Source organism: Microplitis demolitor, chromosome 6 (genome assembly GCF_026212275.2).
Source record: "Microplitis demolitor isolate Queensland-Clemson2020A chromosome 6, iyMicDemo2.1a, whole genome shotgun sequence".
NCBI lineage: Eukaryota > Metazoa > Arthropoda > Insecta > Hymenoptera > Braconidae > Microplitis > Microplitis demolitor.
Window position 1 is genome coordinate 4,779,269 of NC_068550.1, and position 17,502 is coordinate 4,796,770.

At 32.7% G+C, this 17,502-nt stretch overlaps 1 protein-coding gene across 1 annotated transcript in view; it reads left to right on the forward strand.

Moving 5' to 3' along the window:
* LOC103573916 (E3 ubiquitin-protein ligase MYCBP2) overlaps positions 1 to 15,437 on the forward strand; it is a 168,852-nt gene extending 153,415 nt beyond the window's left edge. Inside the window, exons 13-22 of the mRNA XM_008553186.3 lie at positions 922 to 1,284; positions 1,358 to 1,564; positions 2,256 to 2,461; positions 2,534 to 2,711; positions 2,800 to 3,148; positions 3,227 to 3,395; positions 3,897 to 4,087; positions 7,386 to 12,600; positions 12,664 to 13,034; positions 15,064 to 15,437. Coding sequence (XP_008551408.1) covers positions 922 to 1,284; positions 1,358 to 1,564; positions 2,256 to 2,461; positions 2,534 to 2,711; positions 2,800 to 3,148; positions 3,227 to 3,395; positions 3,897 to 4,087; positions 7,386 to 12,600; positions 12,664 to 13,034; positions 15,064 to 15,179 — 7,365 coding nt within the window. The 3' untranslated portion in view covers positions 15,180 to 15,437. The remainder of the gene's footprint in view (positions 1 to 921; positions 1,285 to 1,357; positions 1,565 to 2,255; positions 2,462 to 2,533; positions 2,712 to 2,799; positions 3,149 to 3,226; positions 3,396 to 3,896; positions 4,088 to 7,385; positions 12,601 to 12,663; positions 13,035 to 15,063) is intronic.
* Positions 15,438 to 17,502: the final 2,065 nt, after the last annotated feature.

Genomic DNA, 17,502 nt, shown 5'->3' on the forward strand with positions numbered 1-17,502 from the left:
AATTTTTGGTGTAAAAATGGTTCCCAAAAACAACACGGTGTCCTTGGTGTGAATTGACTAGAATGATAACTGTTTTTTAAATACTCAAAATTTCATATCAAGATTAATTTTACTGCTCGATTTAATTTTTTTTTTAAATTTCCACAGTAATTTTTTTAATAGAGCAATTATTTATAAATTGTAATTTTTTTTAAAAGTTTAAATTTTTCTATTGCCTCTTATGATTATTAATTTTATATCCCTATTTTTCTGCGAGTCACTAATTTTTATTTTTTTAACCCAACTATCTTAAGTATGTAATAACTTATAACTTTCACTTATAAAACATTCATTTAAATTTTATATGGGCAAAATACAACCATTAGAATGTATTAAAAAAAATTTAAGGCTACATTAAATATAATAATCATAAAAAATATATAAATAGCGAATTAATAATAAAATAACTAATTTGTCTTGCAATTTGAACACTTTCCCAAACATGTGAAAGTTTTTTGAATTCTAAAAAAATATTTTCCATTATAAAAAAAAAATTAATTAATTAATTGAAAAAATAAATCATAATTAATAGATGTGGAAAGTAGCAGTCATTAAAAAAATTTATTTATTTTCAATAAACGAAGAAAATACTAAGGTCAAAATTTTTAAAAAATATACACAAGAAAATTTTCATAAATTTTTCATAGGTATTTTTTAAAAATTTTTTTCTGTCAGTATTTACTTCGTTCATTGAAAATGAATAATTTTTTTTAACGACTGCTACTTTCAGCATCATATTAATAGACCATTTTTTTTTCTTGATAAATTTTATTGAACGACTGATATCTAAGTGACCGCTCGGGTGGATCCCAGGGGATCAGTAACAATTAATTAGTACTGTCCAATAAAAAATCTGATTAAAAGTAATGAAATATATTTTAGATCGAAGTAAAAGCTGTTCCAATAGATAAGAAAGATATAACGGACGCAGATCAGGGTAGAAAAATTCGCCGTATATCTCAACCAGATCCAATGACCTTTGGAGGTCATCCACAGCCGCCCTTAGATATTCCTTACGAAGTAACTGTTAATAATAAAATGTGTTTTTACGCAATAACAATAATGAAGGCCTATCAAAACTATTCATTCGAAGAATTAAGATTCATGTCACCTGCTGTGAAACGCTCTAGTGAGAGTATGCTAGTCAGACCTAATGGTGATGGCAGTTACAGTGCAACCTGGACACCCTCGTCCGTCGGTTGGTACTCGCTTATGATCACCATTGATGGATATAATATGGAAAATGTAAGGCATTAAAACTAATCAATCATTTTAATATAAAATTTCATGATTTATTACTTTTATTATTGGTTTATAGAGTTATAAAGTAGAAATAAAAGAACCTCCTCAGGGAATGCATCCACCTTCACAAAATATTGTTAAGAAACCTCAGCATCAGCCAAGTAGACTTAGGAAATTTGTTATGAAAAATAGCGCAGGATTGAGAATAAGAGCACATCCGTCCTTGCAAAGTGAACAAATTGGTATTGTACCTGTCAGCGATACTATTACTTTTATAGAAGAGGTACAATATTATTATTAATTTTTTATAACAGTTATATATATATATGACATTTATTTTCATTTTTTAAATTTATCATTCTCACCCTAAAGTATCTTACACCGTAGAAAGACAATAAATTTCAGTAAAACGGACAACTAGTGACAGAGTATGCTGTTAAAAATTGGGAGTGAATTTCGGAGTTCCAGAGTTTTTAAAAAAATCATTCTGTATATAAAGTAAATAAAGAGTTTTTTGTTTTTTTTGAGCGAAAAGGTTTGAATTTCATTTAAATCCGCATTAACTTAAGTTTTAAGGGTAAAACTACGAACTGATCGGTCGCCATAGTGGCATAGGTTAAAGCATTAGAAGGCTTTAACTGCAATTGAAAGGTCTAGTGTTCGAACCCGAGACTCGGCGCTCGACTGAAAGCCACGAGCAATAAAAAAAATTAAAAAACTCGCATTTGTAAGGAAAAATAATAAATAAGAGAATAATAATACTACTAAGATATGAATTGATCACTTTAACTGATAGTAGAAATTGTTGTTTCAAATTTTAATGTCTAAAATAAACTATTGAATAAATATATAATCAGATCTAATTATTTTTCCTTCTGTTGTATTGAGAAAAATTTAGAAAATAAAGGAAATAATTGTCATAAAAATTTATATAGTCTGATAAAATAATTATTGATTGATTTTAATTAATCTAGATCCATAATGACGATGGCGTCTGGTTAAGATTAAATTCCGAGACGATTAAAAATTATTGTAGCAAAGGATATACCGAGGCCTGGTGTCTCGGCTACAATCAACATTTAGGAAAGACTTTTTTAGTGCCAATAGACGAGCCAAAATCAATTCTCGACCAAGTTCGTAAAGAGATATCTCTAAGGAAACGTTTAGAGTCATCGGAAGAGTAAGAATATTCTCAATAATAATAACAAAAAATAAATATAAGTTAATCTATTAATTTGATTTAATATTAAAGTAAAAGAAAAAATGTCGGCGGAGCAAATGATTGGGGATGGACGGCAATAAATGGAGAAAGAACGATGGTCGTCACAAAAGCTGGTGCTTCTGGACATAATATAAGAAGCAGACCCAGTTTAAAAGCTGCTCCCGTTGGTATGTTAGCTCTTGGAGACTCAGTAAATATCGAGGAATACGTAAGTAATAATTAGTTGAATTTTATTTATTAATTAATTAATTAATAAAATAAAATAAATATGATACTGATAAATAATAAATGAAAAGTGGGTCAATGGTGACGGCACTTGGATACGCATTGACGAAGATTCAGCGTCAAAGTACTGCTTCAATCACGGCGAGGCTTGGTCTTTAGCTATTGATAAACACGGAACCACTCATATGAAAGCTAAACACGATAGCGAAAATGAGCCACCGGAAAAACGGACTCCTATTACTGTTGAATCCACAACAAAATCACCAGTTAACAAAGGCTTTGATTTTTCAATTCCTTCCGGTAGTAACGATGGATTTGCATTTTCAACACCAAATTTTTCAGCCACTATCGCTGGTAACAGCGATTACAGCGAAAGTGTTAATCCATTTGTCTTTAAATCTCGTAGCCAAAGCTCCCCAGGTAATTTTTTTTTTATTTTTTTACCACAAAAAAATCAATTGAATTAATTGGATTACAAAACTTCTTTTTATTTCTCAGGAAGCGATAAATATAATTTAGATAAGAATGAAATATCGCCAAAATATACTAAATTACATTCTAAAGAGCGCGTTGCTAAAGAACGTGAACGTGACGGTGGTGGTAAATTTAGCGTATTACAAAAATGGCTAAGAGGCGACGATAAAGCAGACAAGAGAAGTTCCGGAAGGTAAAAATATTTTTTAATATTCACCCTACAGTCTCAGGCAATTTTAGACTCCTAATCTCGACATTTTAGTCTTGGAATTTTAAACTCGAAATATCTCAATAACTATTATATTTTTGAAAAAAGTATAAGATATCTTTTTTATAGAGAATTTTAAACGCTACAAAAAAGGTTTATTGCAATTTATCAAAATATTCAATATTAACAGAGATATTTGCAAAAAACCAATCATACTTTTTTTTTGTGATAATTTTTAAATTTTTTATGGAAAATTTTCACTTGATTGATTAAAATAAATATATTTTTTTAGAAATTAAATTTTTTCATCGATCTAAGGTCAACAAACATTTATTCTTTTATAATTTGCCACAAAATTTAGTTAGAAAAAAAAAAAAACAAATTAAAAAAGTTATAGATATTTTTATGCAAAAACTTTTTTCATTTTTTTACTAAAAATATTTTTTTTTTCATTTGAAAATTAAAATTTATACCAAAAAATTTCAGAGATTTTTCTGAGTTTGTCGGGGTATCAGTAAAAGAATTAGTAAAAGCAATGGGTGAAAGTCGTGCTAATGGTAACGGTGCAACTCCACCAGAAACACCGCGTCGATTATCACGAAGTTCATCTCCAAAAAATCCTCAAGGTGGGTCTCCAAGATTGCACAGCAGATCGTCTAGTCCAGTTGCTATACCCGGTAGGTCAATTAAACTTATTAATTGCTTGTTTATTTATTTATTCATTATATTAATCAACTGACTAAATGATTAATTAATTTCTAATACCATTAAAACTCTGTTTAAATATCCATTATTAATAACCTAGTTTTAGATTTATTATTAACGAAAAAAGTGTAGCTTTTTTTATTTAAAAAGATAAGTTTAAATGTTGATCTTATAATTAGCTGGACCCAGTCGTCAGCCTGCTGGTTCTGGCAATTGTCTCATTCCTCCTGTCGCTAATGCTCCAGGTACTTAATTTGCTTTTTGAAAAAAAAAAAAAAAAAAACATAAATAATCACAACTATTTATATTTCTTTATTAAGTTTTTTTTTCGTATGAGACAATTTAAAATATCCTAATTGAAGGTTTGAATAATTTAACTAGTGGAATTTTTTTTTTAAGTAAAAAAAAAAATATTTAAAAATTTCGTTTATTAATTATACGTTAACGTTAATACTTCATTAGTAATAACAAAGAAAAATATCAGTTACCTACAGTTTTATTATCGATTGATCGAGTACTTGAATATTTACAAAAATTTATTAATGCCTACTATAAAATTTTATTATTTTACACAAGTAATGTTCAATTATCTACGATAAAAATTAAATATCATTTTATTGTCTACATAATACATTTATATGCATTATAATTAGACAAAAAAAAATGTCATTTAAAGTCGCGAAATAAAATTTTTTTTAAAATAATTTTGTTGGATAAAACAAATAAAGTTTTCATATAGAAGATAAAATTCTCTATAAAATGAATACCCACAACTATATATTTAAATCTGGTCATTTATCTATTGACTATCCGCGAATTAACCGCGAGTCCATCGTTAACAATCACTTCATTCGAATATATTGATGTGGGTACTCAAATAAGAGGAAATTTTGTCACAAATTCAACTACACTATTTATTTTTTTTTTCTGCATCAAAAAAAAAATAGTAATTTTTTTAATAATGAAAATAAAAAATTATCTATTATATTACTGTCAAAAATTTATTTCCTCGTTTTCCATACTACTTAGTCTAAATAATTATTTAAATTTCTGTCGATAATTATGTAGTACACAATTTCAGTAGACTACTAATTAGTAATAAATTCTACAATAGACAAAGAAATGTTTACAATAATGTAAGTAATTAATTAGTTGATAATAAAACAGGCAACTGATATCTTTGTTAATATAGTATTATATATACATCATATAAAATCATGCTTATCACTATTCACGACACTTATCAACACTGAAAATTAATTAACAACTTACTAGGTGGGAGAAGTTTGATTGAAGGGGGAGGGAGTGCTGGCAGCAGTCCCTTGCACTATGGCTCCCCCCGAAGTGTCGGGCTCTCCCCTTTAGGTAAGATCACTTACTAATACACTAAACTAATACTGTATATATACATGTAACATGTACCAAGACCAAACTTAACCCAAAGTTAGGTATATATATCATATATCTACATAAACATGACAACATCATCACGGTATTATGTAGAGTGGTTCCTCTTGTTAAATCCAATGTACCAATTGCATTATTTAGACTCCAATAATTACGTTGAACGTTATACCATCATCTATACATATGTATATATATATATATACACACATATATATTTCAATGTCCGTATCTATCTATGTCTCTTTGTACTACATCTGTATCCAACTTCCGTGTAATCCGCATGTTACATTTTTTTTTTCTTTTTTTTTTATTGTAAAAAAATAATTCTACAGTCGTATAAAAATATGTTTAAATAAATATGATCAAGAGATTCAAAGAGATATTGTCTTTCGATATTTATTCATTTGTATTAAATTTAACAATTTTTTTTTTTTGATAAATTTATCAAAGTATTGCACACCTCAAGCGCGAAGCTTTTGGGTTCCGCTCTCGCTTAATAATTTTACTTTTATTATTATTATTATTTTTTTTTTTATTGTTTAAAACTTCATAGTATATATGCATGGTTATCAAAGTATATCATTTTAAGATAATTTTTTTGTTTATCGGTTTAAAAGTTAGTTCATTATATGTAAACTTAACCACATGGGGATTTTATTTCGCGAATTATCGGAATAATTTTATCGGTTCTCTTATTTAAACAGATTTATAAATTATTAAGTTTCCTTTATCAATATGATGTTAAGGAATATATGATAACCAATTTGAAAGATATTAAATATTAAATGTATATTTAATTTACATAATTTTATTTGCAGTGGTTTAGATTCGAATAGTAGATAATAAACTTGAATGATAATTATAAAAAGAATTTTATGTTTTACAAGAAAGGTTTAGAGTCTAAAGGGACCGCTGTCTTCTAAAATGATAAAAAATCGATTCTTAGTTTTTTTATTTCTGGTAAGAATTCTTTTTTTTTTTTTTTTTTTCAAAAATGTATTCTAATTAATGAGCTGTTTTTAGACTTCGCCACCGCGAAACCTTAATATATTTAAAATTCACATGAAATCTAAACCTTAAGACGTAACTCTGAAGAATATTTTCGTGTTTTCTATTCTCAATATTCCAGTGGTTTATTATTTTTTTTTCTAATCTTGTAAAACATAAAATATGTCGTGTTATCTTCTACTAAATAAAAAAAATTTTCTTGTCCGCACTAACCGCAAAAGCTACCAAATATTTTAATATAAAACTAATAAAATTAATAAATCGATTTTAAAATTTATAGTTTTTTTATTTTTATTTTTAAAAAATTTAAAATATAAATTATTAATTTCGTTACAAAAAAAAATGTATTATTCAAAAAATTTAAATTTGCTACCAATAAAGCGGGTGGACTTAGTGTTCGTATTCATATATTATATATTTATATACTTTTTTAAATATAAAAAATAATTTTATGCTTGTTAATTAAAATTATCAGCAGAATGGGCGCCAAAATTTTTTTTTTTAAATTTCAAAAGTACAAGATCGACATTCTAGACATCATGGGATAATTTCGTCCACACAAAATTTTTGAATCAAAATTACCCTTAGAAATTTTAATTATAAAATTAAAAAAAAATAAATTTAGCGAAAGTTTACTTAAATTATTTTTTATCGTAATTTTTTTCAGCAAAAAAAAATATTTAACTTCTGTATAAAAGTATTTTTTACTAATTTATTAAAACCACCGTAAAAATTATTTATGAACTAACGTTAAACCGATAAACAATAAAATAAAATATAATTTTATAATATAATAAAAAAATAATAAAATTGTCAAATAAAAAAAAATAAATAAAAAATTTTTATGTTTCAAAGTATCAGGCGGAATGTTGGACAGCGGGACATCCCACCGTCGTGGCTCAACACAAAGTGACACAAGTGCCTTAGTCAGTAGCCTGACACGTGATCCCTCAGCATCACCCAGTGGAATAAGTAGTGCGTTAAATACCCGCGATATTTCGCCAAGTCCAAGTTGCAGCTCGCTGCAAATGCGATCTGAGGACAGTATCGCAAGTCCACCAGATACTCCACGCAAGGATCCAACTCAGCAGGAATTTATTCCTCAAACTCCCCATCATCATCCGCATCCGCATCAACAACAACAAAATCCCACTGAGACACCGATTAAAAAAGTATCTCAAGCTCAAACCCAAACAAGTCCCGAGAACGCAACGATCGCAACGAAAGGCCATTTCAGTATCGGGTCATCCGGCGCAAAAGATGACCGTCAATCTCCGAAAGTAACTCGCCGCAGTCATATAAAAATCGTCAAAACCCGAACTAAACGCGCAATATCACCAGCGAATGCTCAACAATCGTCACCAAGTCCCGGACGTATGTTGAATCTCAACAAAGACAAAGTAAAAGAAGCGATGAGTCCATCAGTGGCCGAATGTCTGCGTGCAGTTTTCGCAGCATTTCTCTGGCACGAGGGTATCGTCCACGACGCAATGGCTTGCGCAAGTTTCCTTAAATTCCATCCAGCTTTGCCGAAAAACGGAGCGCTCGTTGTCACCCGGCAGCCAGTAGTTCACGACAAAACTGGTGATAAAAATAAAGATGAGCTGACAAGAGAACAACGCGCTCGTCAACGGCACTCTGTTGAGGTTACAACCGCTGGTAATTATCTCCACATTCAGCCCAGTACTCTCGAGGCCTTGACCCGATCAGCAGCAAATGCGAATGCTAATCGCAATCGTAATAAAAAACAGGACACGACGACGACCACCACCACGACATCATCGACGACAATAAAAGAAGAAGTCACTGGCAATAAATTGATGGCTTTGCCTGAGACTCATACCGTTGCCGTTCTACCACCGGCATTGAAAAGTCTTGTATTTCTTTGGGAAGAACTGAGTAATAATTGTCTCCAAGCTATTGAGGAACAAACTGTTTTTCCGAGTCCTGTTTCACACTTTCAGTTACTAAAGACACCCAAAAAGTCGAGCGGTGATAAAGATAAGGAAAGAGATAGAGACAGGGATAGGGACAGAGACAGAGACAGAGATAATAAAGAAAATAAAGATGAAAAAATATCTGGCAGCGCTAATATTCAAAATATAAAAGACAAAGATAAGAAATTAAATAAAAAGAAAAAAGATTTGAATAAAATAATAAGCAAGTTCGGTTTATCTGCCGAAGAAAATACGAGCGAATTAGAGACAACTTGCGAATTATGTGGGCAAATGTTTCCACATCCGATAACTTATCATATGAAAACAATGCATCCAGGTTGTGGATGGCATTCTGGTGGAATGGGTTACAATAACGTTGGTAATTATTGTTCTGGATGGGCGGGTAATTGTGGGGACAGTGATTTTGGCGGTACATGCTGGTATTTAATTTGTGATGAATGTCGGGATAATTATTTGCAAATACGTAGAAATAAAATGGGTAACAAAAAATTATCAAATGGCAGTTGTTTGTCAGCAACAGCAAGACGTAAAGGAATAAAAACATTTTTATCACCAATAAATAGTCCAAGTAATAATGACACCCATATTATTATGAAAAACAACGCCATGTTTTTATTGGATTTGTCAAGTGCCGCGGGTGTTTCTATTCCTAAACAACAGCGTAGGCCGTCTCAGACACTGACATCCGTAGCGGAAAATTACAGCCCACCGGAAGTTAACGCGGGACCATTCCCACCTACTGGACCATTTCAATGTCTGCAGGCGCTTGGTGTTCATCATTCATCGAGTTCACTCAATGAAGAACGATACTATGAAGAGACACTGCGTCGTCAAAACGGCCATGGGAACTACGAGAGTAATTACAATAATTACAGTTATAATTACGGCACCAATGGCAGACCACTGTCTGAGTGTCCGATGAGTGACAGCGACAGCGACGGTGGCAAAGGCCGTGGTATTGGCGCCGGAATGTTCCACAGGTCAGTGTCCATGTCAACAGGTGCTCCCTGGGCGCGTAACAGCAACGACGGGCGAGTCGTCATGATGAGAAAACGCAATAACAGCAGCAGCGAAATGAATACCGAAGCTGGGTCGTCATTACTCTGCTATCCGTCAGCGGCATTACAGAAATTAGTGCCGTCGATGGATCAATCGGCGATAGTTGCAGTAAATCAGGAGGAAATTTCTAGTGTAGATCGCGTTGAGATGCTGACAAGGCCAGTGATGTTATTTGTTTTGCAGCAGCACAATCTCCAGCATCTCCAGTTAGCAATGAAACAGGCGCTGCGCAGAGCTGCGTGTCGTATCTACGCAATGCAGGCATTTAATTGGCTACTGAGAAGTGTCACCCAGCCTATGGGTCTGCATGATTTGCTATGGTGGTTTATGGCCTTTTTGACACCAGCAACTCCTGATCCTACGGAAGCTCCTGACGTTGACAATAGGGTGGAACGTAAAGATGATCTCGATATGACGGGAGTCTACGAGCATCCACTTGGTGATTTAGCTATCGCTGGAGAAGCCATCAATCCACTGCCTAGTGTCTTTCATACTTTGCTGCAGACAATTGCCGACTTGATGTTACTGCCCCCACCTGGGTCGCCGCTACAGCAAGCAGCTGTCCAGTGCTGGGGTATAAAATTCACTCCAGCTGATCATATGTTTTTACATCGCAGCCACGTGTTCAGTAACATCAGCAAAATTTTATCACGATCTGAAGAAGAGGAAGACGTCACTATGAGCATGCACGAGAGTCATCAGTCCACGTACTCACAGCAGATAACAACTTCGGTTGAGTCCCTTAAAGATTTGACTGCCGGTGTCGAAATAAAGGGCTCAAGTAGGCAGGCCATGATCGGACACTTGACTGATAACTCAACCGAAACATTCTGGGAGTCTGGTGATGAGGACAGAAATAAAACTAAAACAATAAGTATTATTTGCAGCGCTCATACATTCCCACGTATGATTTATATCCACATTGACAATTGTCGCGATTTGACACACAAAGTGTCGAGTGTTACATTCCAGTCTGGTGTTAATGTTGACGAGATGATTAAATTAAAAACAGTCGAAATAGAAAGTCGTTCTGCCGGGTGGGTCAGCTGTCCAATAATCGATTCCCGTCATATTATCATTGGATTAGAATTCAAAGGCCCCGATAATTCACTGCGCGTAAGACAGATTCGCGTTCTAGGTGAAATCGAAGGCGAGTCTTTGAAGATCGGAAAGCAGCTGAGTACTCTGACAATCCAGCAGCGCAATTGTGAGTCAGAGACACTAAAAGTTTTTCGCTTAATAACTTCCCAAGTGTTTGGTAAATTAATTCAGGGCGAATTCCGGCAGCCGCAGCAGCTAAATCAGCAAGAAGAACCAAATAATGAATTAGAAGACAGCAATGACTTACGCGAACACATGGTGGGAATTTTATTCAGCCGCAGTAAATTAACGCATCTACAAAAACAAGTTTGCAGTCATATAGTGCAGGCCATCAGAAAAGAAACGATACGATTGCGCGAAGAATGGGAGCAGAGTTTATGCTCACCCACTCCCGTGAACAGCATCTTGAGTGACTCAAGTGATCTTCCTAAAGCTTCCGACACCTACTGCTTCGAGATGCTATCGATGGTATTGGCACTGAGTGGTAGCGCGGTCGGTAGAAATTATCTTTCTCATCAGTACGGTCTGATAAAAGATATACTGAGTTTGCTGCACACCGGATCTGCGCGCGTCCAGCGTCAAGTGACGTCTCTGCTGCGAAGAATTTTGCCTGAAATAAAACCCGAAAATTTAGCCAACGTATTGGGAGTCGAACGATTGCCCCCGTCAGATTTTAGTATCGTGTCAGTAACAAATAGCGGAAATTCCAACGCCTGCAATTTTGATGAACACGCCGCGGGAATACTGGACGTCTTTCTGAGCTGCATTGCAAAAACACTTGCGGTCCAGGTCAAGATAAAAGGAAAAGAAAGTAATGGAAAAGCCTTGCAAACAGTTTCATTGGGAACGAGCATTCATCCGAAGAGTTACGTCGGATCTAGATGGTGGCTGCGCGGATGCATGACACGTAAACTTGCAGAGGTTATTATTAAACTGCTAAAAGATATGGCTACGGGTAAACTATCGGACACATGGGCGGCAGTTACGAAAGCTGCTATAGCTGAAAATATATTAAATTTAACGCGATTGGATGAAAAACGACGGGAACCTGGAGAATGTTTACGTACACCCACACTCTGGCTAGCGCTGTCTTCTCTCTGTGTATTAGATTCCGATCACGTCGAACGTCTCTCCTCGGGACAGTGGAATGCAACGATGGACGGACAGCCACCGCCGCCACGTCCCACCTGCAGCAACCACGACGACGAGGAAACTACCGCGATAATTCAGTGTAATGTTTGCGGTAATTTGTGCGCTGACTGTGATCGCGTACTGCATTTACATCGACGGACGCGAATGCACATGCGGCAGGTTTGTAAAGAAGAGGAGGAAGCGATTCGTGTTGATCTACATGAAGGCTGTGGTAGAACAAAACTTTTTTGGATTCTCGCGCTCGCTGACAGCCGAACATTAAAAGCCCTCGTGGAATTCCGGGATGGTACACCGCGTAAACCTGTTGGTACTTCTGGGGTTTGTCGTTTTTGCGGTACCAGTGGTAATTCCGGATTACTGGCTATTGGTAATGTTTGCTCGGATCATGATTGCCAAGAGCACGCTAAGAATGCATGTACTAAAATTAATTCCTGCGGTCATATTTGCGGTGGAGTGAGAAATGAAAAAAATTGTTTGCCTTGTCTACATGGCTGCCAGGCTACGAGTGATTTGAAACAGGACGCGGATGACATGTGCATGATATGTTTTACTGAGGCTCTGTCCTGTGCGCCGGCTATCCAGCTGCAATGTGGCCACGTTTTTCATCTTCACTGCTGCCGGAATGTGTTGATGAAGAGGTGGGTCGGGCCGCGAATAACTTTCGGGTTTTCTTTCTGTCCGATCTGTAAAGTGCCGATTGAACACCCGACGTTAGAGGAACACTTGACCAGCATCAAGGAATTGTACACTGATGTCAAGAGAAAGGCATTGATGCGACTGGAGTACGAAGGACTGCATAAGTAAGTGTTCTCTTTTTTCTTTATGGAAAGACCTAACGATTGCTAATAAATTGTTTGTTCTAGAGCTGAAGCAGTGACTGCGCCAGGAGGACGATACTACAAGGACCCTGCGGCATATGCGATGGACCGGTACGCTTATTACGTCTGCTACAAATGTCAGAAGGCGTATTATGGAGGTGAGGCTCGTTGCGATGCCCAGCTCGGTGGGGAATCGTTTGATCCTACGGAGTTGGTCTGCGGGGGCTGCAGCGACGTGGCAAGGGCTCAGATGTGTCCTAAGCATGGAGCTGATTTTCTTGAGTACAAGTGTCGGTACTGTTGCTCAACGGCTGTCTTCTTCTGCTTTGGTACCACACACTTCTGCAATCCATGCCACGACGACTTTCAACGGGTTACCAATATATCCAAAAGCGAACTGCCTTCATGTCCAGCTGGTAAGTTTATTTTGTTATCACATCATTTATTAATGTGCTAATCAAAATTTAGTAACAGTAATTTTTTTTATTGATGAGAAACAAAAATTTCTAAATTTTTTCGGATATTTTTTTTTTAGATAAATTTTATTGTGAAAAATTGAGTTTTAATTATTTTTAGATATTTTACTTATCTTACTAATAATTAAAATTTCAAAATTTATTTTGTTAAAAAAAAAATTTTATGTGAATTTTCCGGGTGACGAACTTTTAAATGGGATATTGAATTTGAAAATTTTAAGTTCTAGGGTGCATTTCGGAATGCAACCTTATTAATTATTCTTATTACTTATGCAGTAAATTCAAATATTTAAAAAATAAATTATTAGAAATTAAAGAAAAATTTTAAATCGTACGTTGAAATAAAATGGCGGCAGAATACGACCAAACAATATTTAAAATATTAAAAAAAAAACACGCAAGTGCTTAAACAAACCTTGGTGGGAAAATAATATGCAGAAGGGTATCCTAATACACTTGGAGATTTGAATTAAATTGCTCCAAGTGTATTGCAGCTAAAAAACGTCACTTGACTGCTATTTCCCACCAGACGATGCCAGATGATTAGGCTCAGGAACTTGGAAGATATCAGCATCAGCAACAACACTTTTCACTAACACTAATCACTCAACTCTTAACTACACCACAAATACTTTACACACTTTAAATTAACAAAAGATTAATTTTATAATCACTTCACAATTTTACACGGCTTAACTGCAATACTGTATTTCAATTCAAACGTAAAGAAGAATCTGGACTATAACTGCCATTGTGCATGATACTGACTGTCGCTATTGGACCGCTAGCTGGTACACAGCAATCGATTTTGCGATTCGATTCCCCCACCCCCACTTTAGTAAAAATTTGAACGTTGAACACAGCAACGCGCAGTAGCGTCACCTTGGCGCGAAATTTAAAAATTGAAATTCAATAATTTCATGAAAATTTCTATATATTAATAATTATATTAATTTGATTACAAAATATACTCGTAAATTTTTATTTTCATTAAAAATTTATTAATTATTTTCATTAATTTCGCGGTAAATTTAAATATTTAAAAAATAAATTATTAGAAATTGAAGAAAAATGAAATCGTACGTTAAAATAAAATGGCAGCAGAATATGATAAAAGAATTTTGAAAATTAAAAAAAAAACACGCAAGTGTTTTAACAAACCTTGGTGGAGAAATAATATGCAGAAGGGTGTCCAAATACACTTGGAGATTTGAATTAAATTGCTCCAAGTGTATTGCAGCTAAAAAACGTCACTTGACTGCTATTTCCCACCAGACGATGCCAGATGATTGGGCTCAGGAACTTGGAAGTTATCAGCATCAGCAATCCGCAACATTTTTCACTAGCACTGAACACTCAACATTCAACAACAACACTGATACTTTGCACAGTTTAAATTTTACAAACACTACACATTTTAGTTAAACAATTATTATGAGCAGTAAATTTTATGGACAATACTGCGAATTAACTGAATACTGGTGTTTCAATTTAACCGTAAAGAAGGATCTGGACTACAACTGCCATTTTTGATGATACTGACTGCCGCTATCGAACCGTCAGTTGCTACAAAGCAATCGATCGTGCGATTCGATTCTCTCACCCCCACTTTAGTAAATTTTTGAACGTTGAATACAGCAACGCGCAGTAACGCCATCTTAACGCGAAATTTAACAATGGAAATTTAATAATTTTATTAAAAATTATTTATGTCAATAATTTTATTAATTCAGGTACATTCGGGAACGCTCTTGCCAGAATAATTGTGAATTTTAAATGAGAATTTGGGGAACGTCTTCGGAAAAAATTTTTAAAACTTCAACTCAAAGTTACAAATTGTCTCGAATTAAAAAATTCTTCATCCGAAACATTTTTAATACTTTTTTTTTTATCCCCTACTAAAAGTTGTTCTTGATAACTTTATTTTCTATTGATACACAATAATAATTAATTAATAAATTGTTAACAGGTCCACGAGGTAAACAATTAGAAGGCGATGAATGTCCACTTCATGTAAAACATCCGCCAACGGGTGAAGAATTTGCTCTTGGTTGTGGAATTTGTCGCAATGCGCACACATTCTAAACAAAAAAAAACAAAAATGAATAACAATAATTTAATTAATTAATAATTAACAGTCTAAGTAAAACATCTTCATCGCTGGGTTGTTGCATTTTTTAAAATTAATAAATAATTAAATTATTTAAAATGACTGAGAATTAAAAACATAATGTGAGAATTTAAATAAGATTTCTAACGAGTGTATAATATTTTATTGCATTTATTATTGGCACGAACTGGAGTAGTGGATTTTATTAGGTAATTTTTTCTCTTTTTTTTTTTTTTTTTGAAGTTTCAATGTTTGAGTGTTCGGTATTTGTAGTGTGAGATAAAAAATATTCGATAGATTGAGAAGTAATATTTACTCTAATAATATTGATATTATTAATAATAAATTGATGTAAATGAAAGAATGGCCGTAAGAAGAGTCTAGATTTTTAATTAATAATCAAGCGGATTTTTAATTACCGGCAGCGTAATCAATAGAACTAGATTTTAATTTAAAAAATTGTTTTTTTTTATTTATTTTTATTTTGTAGTTAAAATTGAGATGCAATGAATTTGTTTTAATTTTGTGAGTAATGATTTATATAAATAGGTTAAAATCTATTGATTACATTACTATCTATATGATTACCATTACCCGAGATTTAAAAATAACAACAATTTAGTAAAAAAAGTAATGAAGTATTTAAAAATAAACGTACGGTTATTAGTACAAATAATAAGTATGTTATTTAATTTTTTTTCACTATATATTTATTTTGTTTTTATACTTTTCCATAAAAAAAAATAATAATGATAATAATAATAACAATAATTGAAGACGCTCATGTAACGCTGTATAAATCATTAATTTATTTAACGAGAATTTAATATATATATAGTGATAATTATAATTATGATTATGATAAAAGTAAAGTAATTTAATTTTAATTAATAAGAATGAAACTGGGGAAAAAATGATCATAAGTGCATTGATGTATTTGCGATTGATGAAAAAAATTTAAAAAAAAGGTTTTGTTTGTTGGCAGTAAGAATTGATTTGATTGGTTTGAGAAAAAATTCTGTAAATTAATTAAAAAAATAATAAAATAATTTAAATAATTAATTGGATTTGTTAATTTATTTTGAAATCTAATTTTTTTGTAGTTGCATTACTGTAGTCCAGTTTAAACTTTGAAATTTTGTAGGTAAGATAGTGTGATGTTTTTATTACCCAGTAACTCCAGCTGCGGACAGTTTCGGTCAATATGACGTCAAGTTGAGGGTAACATTTGACTTTCCAACTATTGGCTGTAAATTAGCTTCAACTTTACCAGAAAGTGGATGACAATTTGCAGCCGCAATATGAAGTTAATTTGACAGATAAAGTTACCGTCAAGTTGTAAGGTAGTTTTTACTCGCCCAACTAATGGCATTCAACTTGACGTCAAGTTGCGGTCAACTAGGACAAAATGATTTAAATTATTATATTTAAAATTTAATCTGCGCGTGCAATGAAAAAAAATTTTTATTAGAAAAAAAAATGTTCGTATCTTATCATAATTTTTTATGTATTTTCAATGCATCGAAAATACACTGATTTCGTGATTTTTTAAACAATGAAAAATTCATATCTCTAAAAACATTAAATTTACCTTACAATGATAACCAAAAAATACAGAAAATAAGTAATTATTATTCTCATACCAAAAATAAATTTATATTATAAGAACAAATTTAAATTCATTCATAGATATTTGGCACTTGTTGAAGGTTTTTTCAAGCGTGCTTGTACTTTCTGTGAGCTCTCGGTACGCAATAACTCGGACAAACTCATCCATTTCTAACCTATGTTAATTAAATACTATTTATGGCAAATGATCAATTTATATAATTGGCCTAAATCTAATTTTCTTATAAAAGTAACTTTATTTTTATCTTTCTGAGCAAGGTAGTAAATAATTATCAGCCAAATTTTCATATCCGATAATAATTTATAGTTTTCGTTGTAAAGATAGTTACAGTATAATTGAAACAACGTTAATTGATCTTAATGAGCCTAAAAACAATTTTTTTATATTTTTCATAGTATAGTTAAGGAAATCTTCGGGTTTAAATAAGGAAATAGTGTTATAAAATATATAAAAAATATATAGATTTCTTAATAAGGAAAACGGTGCAGCGCATAAGTTAGAGAGAGACAGCGATACTTTGAGATAAATAATTAAAAAGCGAGTATTAACAATGGACATTTTTTATTTTAACTGAGAAATTTATTTAACTATCGTATAATTTATCGGATACATGAAAAATTACCAATTCTAAAATAACAATATCATGCAATTATTTAAATAATTTCAGT